Source organism: Caretta caretta, chromosome 10, assembly GCF_965140235.1.
Source record: "Caretta caretta isolate rCarCar2 chromosome 10, rCarCar1.hap1, whole genome shotgun sequence".
In the NCBI taxonomy this organism is placed as follows: domain Eukaryota; kingdom Metazoa; phylum Chordata; order Testudines; family Cheloniidae; genus Caretta; species Caretta caretta.
Window position 1 is genome coordinate 8,419,591 of NC_134215.1, and position 16,038 is coordinate 8,435,628.

Genomic DNA, 16,038 nt, shown 5'->3' on the forward strand with positions numbered 1-16,038 from the left:
CCTTCAGTGGACATGGAGAACAATTGTTTACGATCCTCTTTATAACACTACAGGAGACTATATTAAAGATGTATTAGGTCTGCCTTCAATCTTCTTTTCTCAAGACTAAACATATCCAGTTTTTTTTTTTTAAACCTTCCTTCATAGTCAGAGTTTCTAAACCTTTTATCATTTTTGTTCCTCTCTTCTGGATCCTCTAAAGTAGAAGGAAAAAGTCAAAGTTCCCATCTGGTAAAAAGACTGAAACTCCTATTTGGTAAATAAAAAAAGCTCTCAAGTGAAAGGATGATGTAATTTGGACTATGTTTGAACAAGAGAAATCCACTGGTGCAACTGCCTTGGTGGTAGCACTAATGGGAGCTCTCGTGTAGATTAGTTCTCGTAGCTCCCATTGTTTTTACCATGTCAATTAAAACTTCAGCTGAACTGGTGGTACCATCAATGGGTATTTTTTCCCCATAGAATTTCCTAGTATACACAGGGCTTAAGAGTCTCCTACTTTGAAGGTCTCCTTTGGAAATTACTATCTTCAGTATCTGAAATGACACAGCACACATCCTTCTATAGAGAAGAGAGGATGGAATTCAGTACACAGTGGTCATTCAGATGACATGACACATTTAAAAAGAAAAACAATTGTAAGAGACAACCCAAGCACATGCATTAAAACCTTGAAAGGCAAGAAGAACATCACAGGGCTTTGAAAGAGCTGTTGGTGAAGTAATCATCTGAAAAACTGTTTCCTTGACTTACCTATGGTACAATTTGTGGTTATTTTTCTCCGCTTGGGGTTGTGTCGTAGCAATTCTAACTCTCGTTTGGTTGGCTCCCATGTTGAATACTTCTCTCCAATGCCTGAGCAGATGAAAAGAAAGTTTCAGGGTGCTGTTAGCTAGAACAGCTGAAAGGATACTTTCAAGAAAAGGTTGTGATGCACTGTCCATTAGGTTGGATTCAGTATACAAAAAACGACAATAGCCAGCTTGCTTTTTATTACTGTTCAGAAAGGCAGCAATTGACCTTGACAATATGTTCCCATAAACATGGGCTAAAAGTACACAAAAGCAGTTACTTGTATAGAATTCCTATCTATCTGTTTCCAAGTAACAGTCTTTCCACCAATGGATGAAAAAACCTCCAATTAAAAAGGACCCCAGCATGAAGGCCAATCCAGTATTATCTATTGTTTCAAGTGTCCATGATTTTCTTTGGGCTCAAGGGGGTCATATTGCCAGCACAACCGCATGTCTTGGGGCTAAACAGAGATTGGCTGAGATACAGGGCAACTTAGACAATTGTCCCCATATCTCTTCAATGAAACGACAAATATGGTAAATAAGCCAAAATAGATCCAACGTACCGGACAGCTACAGCCTTACTCTTAATAGATGCAAAGCAGGTTTTAGAGGATTTGGAAAATACTTAATAGTGTATTCCCTCATCACGTATTAGGGGGTATGTTGCTATAACTCTCACTATGCCATTGTAGTATTGGGTAATAGCAAACAGAGACTCTAGTAGAATGAAGGTCGAATACCCTAACATTCCCCAGAAATATAGCTAGATGTAGTGGGGGTTTTTAATTTAACTCCCCACTACCCAGAGAAAAACTTTATTTTCTCAAGAGCTGTAGTTGAAATTTGTCATATTAATTATTTTCTTAAAATAAAAGCCCCCAATGCTATGTTTCAAAAACATTTATTTTGTTTGGGGGACTGGAGGGTAGGGGGGAGTCAGGAGAGCCAGTAATCAACAGGACAGATTAGATGTGGGCACAAAGGTGTCTACAGTATAATATGAAATATGAAAACTACAGCAACAATAAAAGACCCAAGAGCTGACCAGCTAAAGGCTGCTGCAGCATTCTATGCAGCAAAGAGAAATTGCTATGCAAGGCTAGTAAATCACAAAAGCATTTTGGCATATTAAAAAAAAAAAAAAAAAAGACAGGCAATCTATTCTAAAATTGAGGATTAAAGTCAATTAGAGTTCATCTTATTCTGTGCAGAATGCATATCGATGAAACAGTACTGTGCTAGAGAAAATAAATTATAAATCATACACATGAAAAGAAGATGAGTAGAAAATATAGCTGGAGGCTTACATATTCTGCATGGTACATGTTTCATTTTTAATAGCTCTTTGATCTTCATTTTCAGAAATAGCTCTGCCTGTCAGAAGTTACCCATCCAAAATGTTTGAGTCATAGTTACTCTTGACCCTCAAGGTTCCTGCATATGACTGAGGTCGCATTCTTGGATTCATGAAGACAACAAACTTCAAATCTACGTAGATTCATATATCTCTTTACTTTATTTGACTCAACAATTTTTAATGAAAGAGCACAAGAACTAACAAACACCCCTTCCCTTTTCCCAAGGTTCAGCATTAACGAAAAATACAAGGAAAATAAAAAGGGAAACTAATTACCATGTAACAGATTGAGGAGATTAAACAGCTGCAATGCTTTGAATACACTATACAGTATGCACAGGCAAATGCTGAATGAAGCAGCATTACAGAGACACACATATGGACAGTCCACATATGACAGAACATTGGCTTGCAACAAGCTTTTCAATAGACAGCTTCAGCAAATCTTTTCAGATTAACAATATTTCTGTATTAATTTATAACATGGTTTTGCAAGCAAACTGTCAGAATTTTATATTATTTCCAACATTTTAGTACTACCAGCTATTGGACTGGCCAGTTGCAAGCCTGGTAAGTCTAAAATTCAGTTATGCTACAATTTAAAAATGACCAATTTAGTATACATTGTCAATAGGTGTTGTACAGGACTTTGGTTAATTATTTAATGGGACTGTTCAAACAATAAACACATCCAGTATGTTCAAATATTGGGTTTACTGGATAAGAGTGAAAATATTAACACTAAAGCCCCAATCCTGCACTCAAAGGTGGTTTAACTTTATGTGTGTGAATAGTCCCACACAAGTCAATGGAACTATTTATATGCATTAAGTTAAGCATGTTGCCTGAGTGTTTGTAGGTTTGGGATCCAAACGCTTAACAGCAAATCTGAGTCCTCAAGTAATTTTAAAGAAGTCAAGGTAAATAAAAGATCTGACAGCTTTGCAGGATTCTGGGTGAAGCAATTAAGTCTTGTTTAAGTAGTAATTAAAAAAAAAACAAAACAAAACACACACACAAAGTTAAATGCCAGGACAAACATCAAGAGCAAAACAGGTGTGACATCTCTTTTACAGGAAACCTCTCACTAGAAAGGTCACAAGTTTTGTTCCGCAATAGAGTTTAAAGCAGAGATAGGGAGCTGAAGGAAGCAGATTCAAAGCCTTCCTGTTCCCTTTACACTTATTCTTTTTATAAAATGTAAGGAGAAAATCGAGTGTGCCCCCCAAAACATATGGAAAAATTGATCCCACTCTTTGGCAATGGTTCACATTTTCCCAGGAATGGCGGGGCGGGGGTATGAAAATACACAAGAGTGCACTAAAATCTGCAACATGAACAATCTTAAATAGACTGAAAATCTCAAGGCATGTACAAATTCCCACTTATGGTTAAGGGAAAGCAGTGTTACTACCGGAGAGAAAACTCACTGTTTTCAAAATGGTGTTGTAAAATAGGTATTAACAATTGCAGCTTGGCATATGAGATCTCCATTCAGAAATCGTTTTAAAGTTTATTTAGGTATTTTAATGAGTGGCCATATATCCAGGTATTTAGAGTTTTCAGAGGCTTTATTGGGTTCTAGTTTTTAAAATAAAATTAAAAAAAAACCAACAAAACTTATTTTGCAGGCACTCATTAATATAGATTAATGATTTTGGTATTCTGAAGTAAATCCAGATTTTGAACATTAGTTAGGAATTGAGACACACAGAATACCCAAATACATTTTCTTCTCCTCACCATTAAATATGCAAACATTCAATACTTGAGAAATATGGGAGAATTACAACATTAACACTGTTTTGTTGCTTATAGTTGCATCTAAGAATTGAGGATTTAATCTTGAACTATGGCTGGACTTGTGGGTCTGGCTACCCAGAACATCCTGTCTTCAACTTGTTCTGATATTATTCCAGCGTTTCCAACTCTAAACATTTTAATCACAAGTCTTGTGATATTCAGGGTTTTTCTTAAAGTCTCTTTTCCTGGAGTCATGTTATTACATTAGAATCTCAGCTGTCTTTAAAAAAAAGTTTCTAGCTCTCATGATTGTGGAGAAAAGACTGAAAATGTGAACACTAAAAGCACAAAAACCAGAAGGCAAATACTAAACCTGAATTTACTATTCTTAAACTTCTGCATTTTTAAGCCCATCTCACCATTTGAAGTGTGCAGTGGGGGATGGAGACATTCAAACAGTTTCTGAGCAGTACTGTTAACTCTAGCATCCTATTTGGAGATTATTTATAACTCTGCTGTCTTTTAAATGACATGAACCACTATACAGTGCAGGTTCTTGTGGCTGAGGAGAAGACAATTCTCTGCCGTCCCTCCAGTATGCACATGTCTCTTCAACATTCCTCAATAAAATGTCTGATAAGTAAATTGCAGCACAAAGGAAAGTTACAAAATGAAACATTTTAAATGGAGAATCCTATGCCACAGCTTTAAAGAAAATATCTATACTGCATATTCCTGTACTTTAAATTCAGGAACAGAAGTAGCTACATTTTCTATCTTAACAGTTTATTACTGTTTTGGACTCCTGCACCTGAAAATGTGGTACATAACTCTTTCGGAACTATTCTAAAAATGCTAACATCTGTTGGAAGGCACACTGGTGTGTCTTGATTCAGAAAGTACAGAGGTACTGTTCCTGGGGACAGTGAAATTAAGAAAATGCTCTTTGAATTTACTCATTAAAATGAAGGAGAGAAAAAGTCCATAAAATTCCTATTGTGTCCTGAGCAACTGTTTTGCTCTCGTAATTGATTAACTCTTGGGCTCAAGACAGCAAATTATAAACAGATTTGAGGAGTTATTAAAGATAGAGGAGCACAGACCAAATGCAAGGTTTAAAAATACTTTCCCAGATAATTGCAACAAAATACTTTGTAGGAAAGCATTTCATGCCATGATTGTCTTGTTCTAAGATCCTCTACTACCTTCCCTTCCTCTGACTGAACTGCTTCAAAATATACTAGTATGGGGCAAAAAGGAGAATTTGGGTTTTTTTAGCAGTAAGTCAATATGCAGCTATTGTTTCATGATACACCAAGAATGTTCCAGTTAAGGTCTGCTTAATATACGTACAGCTGCTACTCTTAAAAGATGTCTTAAGTTCAGGGTGGGAATAGTTTATTTGCATATCAGCCCCTGGCTAGGTCTATCACACTGGAAAGGAATGTCAGATTCATTAAGTTCAGTGTATAATTGGGTATAAACGGTCTGGTCTGCCTTCAAATATAGACTTCTCCACTTTGAGAAAAAACATTTCTAGGAACCACTGAAAATGGAAGATGTTAAGCTTCCATGAGAGATCCTTTAAAGACTACTGAGATTGGTTAAGAGAATCTCTACGTCCTCTCCCCTCCAAAAAAGGAAAATATTTGCTTTGGAGTAGCTCAATCAAGGAAAGGATATGCGAAATTAAGTACATTGTTATTACTGGACCCCTGGAACATAACCAAAATAAGAGGAAAACAATCTGCATTATAAAACTGGCATTCTTAACCATGATTCATGTCTAACATGGCAGGATAATCAGCAAAGGGACGCTTGTTAGTGAAGTGCGTCGCTAGCCCACGCCTCTTACCTGTCATTGTACACTGGTAGTGAGAAACCACTGTTGGGGTGAAGGCTAAAAAAGAAAAAATTAGGGAAAGCAAACTGAATAACAAAACAAATGTGTGTACATATATTTGTGTGTAAATATCTTTACACATATACTGTGTGTGTACAATCAGAAGATGGGTGTGTATGTAAACTGGCACATTCTATAAAAAAATCACAGACAAAGGTGGCATTTCATGTGAGGGGAACAGATTTCTTGCCTGAGATACCTAAGATAGTCTAAGAGGTAGATTGTTACATTTTCTACCTGATATAGATCTCACTCTGATGACATTAGGTAAGTTGTCCATGATCGTGATAGAGGATTTTATATTATGTTGCAATTAAAAAAATAAAATTTTGTTATAATTTAGTGTGGTGCACATATTAAACTAACCGTCTAGCTCTTGGACAGCAATATCTATAAATCTGTCTCTCCCACAATCTGCACTACTGTCCCTAAAGATCTCTCTCTTCCCCTTACTGGTTTTTGCCATTGACAAATGGGAGGGACAGGTATGATTAAAAACAAATAAGAAATTCAGGCATGAAAACCAAACCTTGTAATTTCCAAGCCTTCCGTTGTTCCTCTTTGGCAATTTGTTCCATGTCTTTGTCGTATATGTAATCTTGACACATAAAGCAGTATATACCCCCATACAAAAGGTCTATGGCTGCAAAACAGAAAGAAAAAAAAAAAAAGAGAGAAAGAGAGTGAGAGTTCAAATCTAGAATAAAGGCTTCCAGGTTTGGCATTCTATCTTCCATGTACCAATGTCCTTCACAAAAATGTCTATACACATAGAAATTGGAAAACCTGTTGGGGATTTTTCAGTTACAGTACAAGTTATCTAACTGTTAAAGCCAGAGGAAGAAGCCACCAATGATAAAAAGTGTTAGCTGGCTCAAGTTTGCCTTGTATTCTGCAATACATAAGTACAATGCAAGATTCAAGTAACCAAAAGCCATAATTAAAGCAACTGATTACTAGGCATGCAGAGTTAGTTTTATACCACAATCTGAAGAGTTGATATGCTGGGGTGAATTTACTTTTTCTTATTTCTAAAACAGAAAACGCAGGTGTTTTTGTTCAAATTCATTAAATAACTTCAAAGTGTATATTAAAACCTGAATGAAAATTCAAACAGATCAGGCACTAAACATTCAAATATATTAAAAATTTCAAGTACATTTGTTCAGGCCAATGATCTTCTGCAAAGCTGTTTACTGCAAACGTTAGTTTTTCCAAATTAAAATTGAGAGAAAAAGCTAATTATGACCAATGTTACAAAAGTCCTCTTTCTTTCAGGTCAAATAGTGGCAGGACACTAAATAACTGAAAGAACTGTAATAAAAGGAAGTGTCAGGTGACCAGGCAAAAAACATTTTATTAATACACTGGATGAGATAGAAATAAATTTAATAATTTTAATCATAGCAAGCTGTTGATTCTCAGTCATTCAAAACAGATCAAACCATAGTGTACTTAGGGAAGTGACAAAATTCAAATGGGTGCTGCCAAATGATGAATTTGCTAGCTCTGAACAGCAACAGAGCATGACTTGCATCCTTAGGACAACTGAGAAGACCACCACTGTTTCCCCTAAGATGCTGGTTCCTCCATTTTTCTGATTTTGAATTTCCTTTATTCCCAGCTTAAGGTGACAAAATTAAAATTATTTTTCTACAATGGAAACCATTATCAAATTAAGAGGATTATCAGATTTTAAAAACAAAATGCAACTGGGGTTGTGCTGCTCACTGCCCCCAGACAAAGCGGGGATCTCCTTCTGGGGTTCCCCCATGCCCAGTGCACCAGGGTTCATACAGTTAGTTCCCTGCCCTGCCCCAGCCAGTCCAGTCTGGGAGACAAACTGGGTGGAGTCAGCCTCTTGTAGTCAAGAGGCTCCATTAGCTCACCTAGAACTTAAAGTAGCATCATTACCAGAACTTTTGGAACTTCCTGACCAATTCTCCATCCTCCTCACCCCCGCTTTTTTTTAATTCTAGACATGTTTTCTTCCTTGATGATTGCAGGACATTTTCTTCAAACCACCTCAACCCTTTCCTCAGTGTCTCTCTGCTGCAACTTCACTCTTTATGCTCGTCATATTCCCCTTTAACCTTCCCTTCCTCCCCTCCCCATATTAGTCTTCCTTTTTTCACTCCTAAGCTTTATTAATTCATCCTGATCCCCGATCACACTATAACTCACTATATATACTTTTAAAAAGGGAAACTTAAAAAAAAGGAATTGACTTGGTGTTTACCAGCCATCACTCTGCTTATATGCTACATCTTTTCCCCACACTTGTCTATCTTTTCTGTTAACATTGTAAACAATTTGGGGAAGGGACTGTTATGTTGTGTATGTGCCTAGTACAATGGACTCCTGATCCTGATTTGGGGCATTTAAACACTATCAGAAAACAAATTAATAATAACGACTTTATGAGAATATCATTAAAGTGGCTGAGAGTCTAACCTGAGGTCTAACCCAGGAACGAGACAGTAAGAAATGTTAGAAGGTCATAATTAAACTGGAGAAGTAGTGGTATGAATTGTACAATATCAGTTTACACTAGGGTTGTACTTTACCAGTGTTATCTATTGTTCATTTTCTTCAGCAACAAACAAACAATTTTGAACAATGTATGCTATTAGCCATCCTCTTTCAATTAGCAATGAAGATGATTTACTTTAAACCTACAGGTTTCAGAGGAACAGCCGTGTTAGTCTGTATTCGCAAAAAGAAAAGGAGTACTTGTGGCACCTTAGAGACTAACCAATTTATTTGAGCATGAGCTTTCGTGAGCTACAGCTCACTTCATCAGATGTAGTGAGCTGTAGCTCACGAAAGCTCATGCTCAAATAAATTGGTTAGTCTCTAAGGTGCCACAAGTACTCCTTTTCTTTTTTTTTAAACCTACAGTATGGGTTCTGATGCCAAAATCAGGTAAAGTTTTACAATTATTCAGGGCACAATAACGCTACAGGACCCTTCAGATCTATTAAGCACCCTATAAACACTAGCTACAGGAAAAGCTTTGTTATCTAACATGTTGGAGGAATGAGGGGTGGTGGTTAGTCAAAAATTCCGGTTAATTAAGAGTTATACTTACCAATGCAGGGACGGAGTTTGGGTGCGGGAGGTAGCTCAGGGCTGGGGCACAGGAGATGCGGGGTGTGGGCTCTGGGAGGGAGTCTGGATGTGGGAAGGGGCTCAGGGCAGGAGACTGGGGTGCAGGAGGGGGCTCACGGTGCTGGATCTGGGCAACTCTCACCTCAGGCGGCTCCTTGCAAGTGGCAACATGTCCCTACTGCTCCTAGGTGGAGGCGAGGCCAGGCAGCTCTGTGCACTGCCTCTGACCACAGGTGCCACCCCCACAGCTCCCATTTGCCATGGTTCCAGGCCAATGGGAGCTGCAGAGCCAGTGCTCGGGGAAGGCCAGGTTAGCGCCCATAGCCCCCTTGGCCATTCCTCCTCCTAGGAGCAGCAGGGACATGTTGCTGCTTCTAGGGAGCCATGTGGAGCCAAGTACGGAGCCTGCTGGTCCCACACCAACCAGACTTTTAATGGCCTGGTTAGCGGTGCTGACCGGAGCTGCCAGGGTCCCTTTTTGATTGGGCATTCTGGTGGAAAACCGGACATCTGGCAACCCTATCTGAAGATTTGTAATGGGAGATATCAGAAATGCCGGTTTCTAGAGCTTTATGGTTGGTAAAGTGCTGGATAACACAGCTTTTACTATATATTCAAACTATCATTAGAGCCAATAATCATGTAGTGCATAGAGAGTTTGTTTGCAGTTATATATTTGTCAACAATCTGATTCTACACAGCTGGGTGCCAAAGTACCAAAGCCAGTAGGGAATCCTGCAGGAGACATCCTTACAGAGGAGTCACTCCTCATTCAGAGCAGAGAGAAGAAAATCTATGGAATAAAAAAAACAGAGGACAACAAAACCACCAGGCTGGAAGAATTTCATAATCGTTTCAACGCTTGATTAAGAGCTCTTAAAGACAAGTCCTCCTTCAGCACCCCAATGTGCACAGTACAAAGTCTGCTGTATATACTCCAATACTTTATATAATTAACAAGATTATGGTAGATTTGGGGTAAATTATCTCAAGTACCAAGAAAACAGCTCAAACATACACACTTCATTACAACAGAATGGAAGGACAGGAAATTATAATATTACTATTAAAAATAATGGACTTTATCTTCCATAAAAAGTTTTAATTGGCAAATAATTTAAGGTTAGAGCTAGAGGCTTTCAACTTAAATTAATGAGTAAAAAGAGTCATAGCAAGTATCTGCCTACCCTATCCCTATGGAAATAAAATAAGCTATTTCCATTGGAAGGAATACTTTATAGCTTCCACTGTTAAACCACGTGAGTTCTCTTGCTACACATTTCTTCAGCTGCCAGTGTACACATCAAAGGCATTGTGATATAAATGTCTCCATTACAGTTCCCAATGAGGTCAGACTACTTTTATATACATAACCAAAAACTAGCGATTAATGCTATTTTAACTGCAATGATTTCACATTCTTTGCAGCTGAAAAGTCTATTCCTTTAAAGCACACAACTCATTAATTAGCATTAGCTGAATTTATGTATGCACACCAAGAGCACAGTATTTTAGGGTTACTTTTTAGTACTTCTTTCAAGCATTTGTAAAAAGTGTGTATTAAAATTCTTTTTTTAAAATGAACAAAAAAATTGTTTTTTGTTGCATCAAATCATCATCAGGGGCCAGACTGGAAAAAATAAGTGGTTTTACTCTCAAAAGCTCTGCCCACCACCACAGCTCCACCCACAACTAAAGCACCTACATAGAATGTTTTATTTCAGTCTGGAACCTAGCTGGTTGCATCAGTGCCTCAGGTTCCTTGCTAGGGTGCACTCTACTCTTTCTGGACAGGTTATCTGCTACTACTCTGGACAGGTTTCAGAGTAACAGCCGTGTTAATCTGTATCCACAAAAAGAAAAGGAGGACTTGTGGCACCTTAGAGACTAACCAATTTATTTGAGCATAAGCTTATGCTCAAATAAATTGGTTAGTCTCTAAGGTGCCACAAGTACTCCTTTTCTTTTTACTCCGGACAGCTTCTCCTCCTGGTTATCTGTTACCTGGCTTCAGGTAATGCTCTGGTGCTTTCAAGCCACTTGCAGGCAGGCACCAAGCAATCCTGTCCTTCCTTTCCCAAACACTTTCCATTCCTCCAGTACCACCACTTCCTACTACTACTACTATTGCAACTGCAACCAGCCCTCCACTAGAGCAGAAAAAGAACGCCTGTAGCAGCTCCTAATACTGCAGCTTCCTCACAATAACCACCCACCCTTGTAAGTGGCTCTGGTGGTGATCCCTCTACTGGCAGATGCTAGTAAGAGCATGAAAGCAGTTGACCTGAGCAAGGACTTATGCACAGTCTCAGACAGCTGCAGCGTTGAAGTTTTGCCCAGTGGCCAGCTGGAACTGACAAGGGTGGGGAGACATCAGCAGGGTCAGAAAGGTGTTGGGATAATGTATGAGCACATCCCAACCGTTTCTGAACTCTGACCATTACAACAACAGGATCTGAAGCATCAAAAACATAAGTTTCAGAGGAACAGCCGTGTTAGTCTGTATTTGCAAAAAGAAAAGGAGTACTTGTGGCACCTTAGAGACTAACCAATTTATTTGAGCATGAGCTTTCGTGAGCTACAGCTCACTTCATCAGATACATCTGATGAAGTGAGCTGTAGCTCACGAAAGCTCATGCTCAAGTAAATTGGTTAGTCTCTAAGGTGCCACAAGTACTCCTTTTCTTTTATCAAAAACATAAAACACTTTAAAACTTGTTTCTTCTTAGATATCAGATAATTTGTTCTTTGGTTGCCACTTAATTTTCAAATAAAACCAATACATATTTTGTTTTCAAAAATAAAGGAAACTTTATCGATTAGTGCTTTTTGTGTTTATACTGTATACAGTTTTTGTTCATCTTTTACTCCACTATATGTGAACATTTGAACTGGCCGCAGCCCTTCCAACAGACAGGGCAGAAAATATGTGGAGCTGATTGCATGGAAACAGAAAAGAGTAATATATTGTAAATCCTATAGAGGAATATGTTTTCCCCCCTCCATATGGTTATTTTATCAGATTTGGTGGATGTAATACCCAGACTATTCTCCCATGTGTCCCATAAATAGTTATTTTTGTAGAATACAACTAAAAAAAAACCAGTAAGTATGCAAAACAAAGCCTTTGATAGTGCTATTAGATGAGTCGCAAAAGGGATAGCTACACACTTTAATTCAGTTTTACTCGGAATAGTGCAGGCAAAGTGCTGAATTTTAACATATAGGAAAGGAGGAACTTTCCAACATAATATTTTTAATATCTTCCATACTAACATTTCCCCCCTTAGAACAAAAGGCACCACTTGATACTACTACATTTGACAAGATCCTCAACTTGATCTCCTAGTTCACTTTTATGTACACAACTCATAATAGTTTAGAGAAATGGTGCCCAAACTTTTCCTGTTGCACCCCCTCTTACCAGCAATGGAATCTGTCCCCAATCCCCCATTACTGTACAGCCAAAGCTTCCTCAGCAGAGGAGTTTGGGCTGACAGTGGAGCTGGGGGAAGAACTGAGGTTAGAAGAGAAGCTGGCCTGGGGGCAGAGGGAACGAGGGCAGAGCTGGGCTGGGGGCACAGCCGGGCTTGGTGGTGCTCTCTCCCCACCCCCTGTAACATTCCTGTGTTCCCCCCAAGTTCTGGAGAGTTCTGAAGGAAAGCAGCTCAGAGGTCAGTAGGGTTGCCACTTTTGCTTGCACGTATTCCTGGAGGTTTCATCACATGACATAACCTTTAATTAAATATTAATCTTTAATTCCTGGAGACTCCAAGACAATCCTGGAGGACTGGCAACCCTAAGTATTAAATTTATGGTGATGCATGCTGCCTCCCCCATTTTCTTCTTTGGGCTAACAGAAGTGTTGCATTTAGGCATGAGTTTTTTGTTTTGCCAAATGCATCTGCTGATGGCCCCGTGACAACGCTTAAGCGGAGAAATAGAGAGACTGTGGGAGTTAGGTTGCAATATATAAAAAAGCAAAGGTGACCACTTCCGAGTCAGTGGATCTCATTCTGCTCAGTCTTTCCATGCATTCAGGTCACACGATACTTGACAGAAACTCAACAAGACTGGCTCTGTACAACTCAACATGGACTACTTCACAGAGAAGTGTGTTATCTTTTCACCAGGGGGCTGTGTAAATCTTTATCATTCCAGTTTTAGTATGTGTTCCTGCAAATCAACCGTGACCACTCAATTTTTGTTGCAAAGTATTATTTATATTCATGTACTGCATAATATACACAGCAAGATAATATTCAGGTCTATGTCAGGGAACACCTCTTGGAAAGATATTTGTTTTTAAGCAGACAGTAAAATAATTGAACACATGAGAGAAAAAATGAATATTAAAAAAAGTGTGATTTGCAAACTAATTATGAATATTGGCATATCGGGTGAAAACATGTTACTCTGGCCTTTAATGAAGAGAGCTCAGTGCGGGATCAAGCACAACAGAGATAGAATTGAAAATTTACTGACATCTTTATTTACTGACACCACACCTCTGTCCCCAATTATATGCTTTTCTCCTCCCACTATGCTTTACCATGGCCTCAAAAATGTGTTTGATACATACTCAGTTTGGTAGCTACACATCTAAGAGAGTTTTTTGCTGAGTAACTCCATAATAATCAAACTTACCTTGCAAGCAAAAAATCCCCCACAAATAAACAAACAAAGAAACCTACCACCCTAAACAGGCTTCAGGAGTGGTTTTCAACCCCAATTCACATGTATTACAAATCTATAAAATATTTCACTTTTAAACCAGGAAAATTTTCATCATTTTTCCCTAAACTTTTTGAGTCACTGTAGGCATTGCCAAAATATATCATATATATTTTATTGCATCACAGACCTCACTCGTTCTATGGATTAACTATATTCATTTTTCTTGGAAGCTGCAAATCCATTTGTATGGCATGTGCCTTTCAGACCCAAGAGGAACAAATATAGTTAAAGGAGCATTGAAACAAACCTACTCCTCCAATATCCCTGTTCAAAACACCATTATCTGCATTCTATTTCCCTCTGGTGTTTAAAATACTACATTAAAGGATAGGCATCACTAATATAGCATAAAAATATGGGGACATGCTTGTCTGATATAACCATGTAACTCTGCCTGCATGGAAAAGAAAGCTAACATTGTGAGCTTGATGTCCTTCTTAAATGTTTGGAAACTACCTAGCACAAAGCGGACACTAAAGTAAATAAATAATAAAATTTTCCCCTCAGAAAAATAATTTGAGCCCATAACAATACCTTAAAGAACTTATTTTCCTTTGCAAGTCATCGCATATATAACAGGTCCATCTTGCTAGAAGAAGTTACCAAAATTTTAATGTGGTCATGATCCATGGATCTCTCCTTTGCAAAATCTCCCCTTTATGAATTAAGTCAAGCAGCTATCAACTTTATATGTGTCTTCGTTAGTTCTAACTATGAAATACAAAAATGTAGCTCCCTCCACATCTAATGTAAGAACAAAAGCCATAATATACTCTCCTGTTCATGTTTCTGTGGTCTGAGTTCCCTTATAACATTGATAAACTTGTGAGAACACCAAAACACCACCACTAACACTAAATCAATGCCTTCTCATTCTATCGAGAGCCCTCAGTATTGTTACAGACAGGAAAGACAAAAAGGTTAATTATGGTTAATGCTGTGAGTCTTTCATGGAAGTCACGGATTCCGTGACTTTCTGTGACCTCTGTGACTTCTGCAGCTGCAGCGGCTGACCCCAGGGCTGCCTGAGGTGCTGGGGCGGCCCTGGGGCCAGCTGCACCGGCCGCTGCTCTGGCAGCCCGAGGCAACTGGTCGCAGGCGCTACACTGGAGCAGTGGCCCGGGAGCAGCAGTGGCATCCTAGGTCACCCCCGCCTGGAGGAGCAGCAGCGGTGGTGGAGCCCCAGGCTGCCCCCCCAGCCCAGAGTGGTGGCGGCGGGACCATGGGCCGTCCCCACCCGGAGCGTCACTGGCGGGGCCGCGGGGCATCCCCACCCAGGAGCAGCAGCAACCACCAGAGCACCCTCCCCCCAGCACCTAAGATTTAGTTAGGGGTATTTTTAGAAGAAGTCATGGACAGGTCACTGTCCGTGACTTTTTTGATTATTGCCTGTGACCTGTCCGTGACTTTTACTAAAAATACCTGTGACTAAATCGTAGCCTTAATTATGGTAACCTTTTTACAAAATATGCATAGTCACTTTCATCTAATAACATTCCCCAAAACTCACCAAAGGTGTTATCCTTGACCAGCCTCCTGAACGACAACGCTCTGATATCCATTGGGAAGGACATTCCAAACTTTACCCCGCATTTTGAGGATTTGGTGTATTAGCACAATGATAGGCACATACTGGCCTTCTTCCTGCTTCCCTACCCACTGCAGAGAGGCTCGGAAACACTTTGTATTATTGCTAAGAATTCTCAGGTTGACTAAGTGAACCTCAGACCTTTAGCACAGTAAGTCATAAAAGGAATCTAAGCTTGTAGACAGATCCACCTGGTCTATCAACTGAATCAGAAATCTGCTTCACGATAGTCAAAAGGTAAGTAAAACTTTTGACGGCCTTCTCTTCCACGCTCTCGCCCCACTCTAAGTGTTAGGATATGGTAGGTGTCCTGTTGGCATAGAGAGGTGAGAAGCAAGGTTTCTCACACCACCTACAGGGATAGGAAGTCGCAAATTTCCATCATCATTTGTGGGTTAACAACCTACTTGAAAGCTCAATACTGCCCCCAGGCTATTACCAGAGTGATTAAATTGACAATACTAAAATTACAATATCATCCATTCTTCAAATTCTATTAACAGGGTTTAAAATATACATCTAATTAAGGTTGCTTTGAGTTACAATGAAGCTGCAAGGTAAAAAGCAATAGGAGTTACAATAAACACGCCTCCAGCATCTTCCAAAAAAACAAAAACAAAAAAACAAACAAACCCATTAAACGTTTTTAAAGCTCTTACATGTTTTTGAAATGCTCAAACTCCCACACAAACACACACCCCATTGCTATAGCAACTGTTCACTTATGAGTATGTCAGTGCTACATAGCCATTATTGTGCAATCCTCATTTCAAACAAGCATTGTCCCTCAAGTTCTGAAAGC

At 39.1% G+C, this 16,038-nt stretch overlaps 1 protein-coding gene across 3 annotated transcripts in view; it reads right to left on the reverse strand.

The window, feature by feature from the left end:
* The window catches only part of USP22 (ubiquitin specific peptidase 22), a 188,753-nt gene that overhangs the window by 72,999 nt on the left and 99,716 nt on the right, over positions 1-16,038 (reverse strand). For 2 of the 3 annotated variants that reach the window (XM_048866741.2, XM_048866744.2), the window contains exons 3-5: positions 6,330-6,443; positions 5,753-5,797; positions 754-855 (exon numbers count right to left, since the gene is read on the reverse strand). In XM_048866741.2, coding sequence (XP_048722698.1) covers positions 754-855; positions 5,753-5,797; positions 6,330-6,443 — 261 coding nt within the window. The remainder of the gene's footprint in view (positions 1-753; positions 856-5,752; positions 5,798-6,329; positions 6,444-16,038) is intronic. The other variant, XM_048866743.2, reaches the window with a different exon arrangement.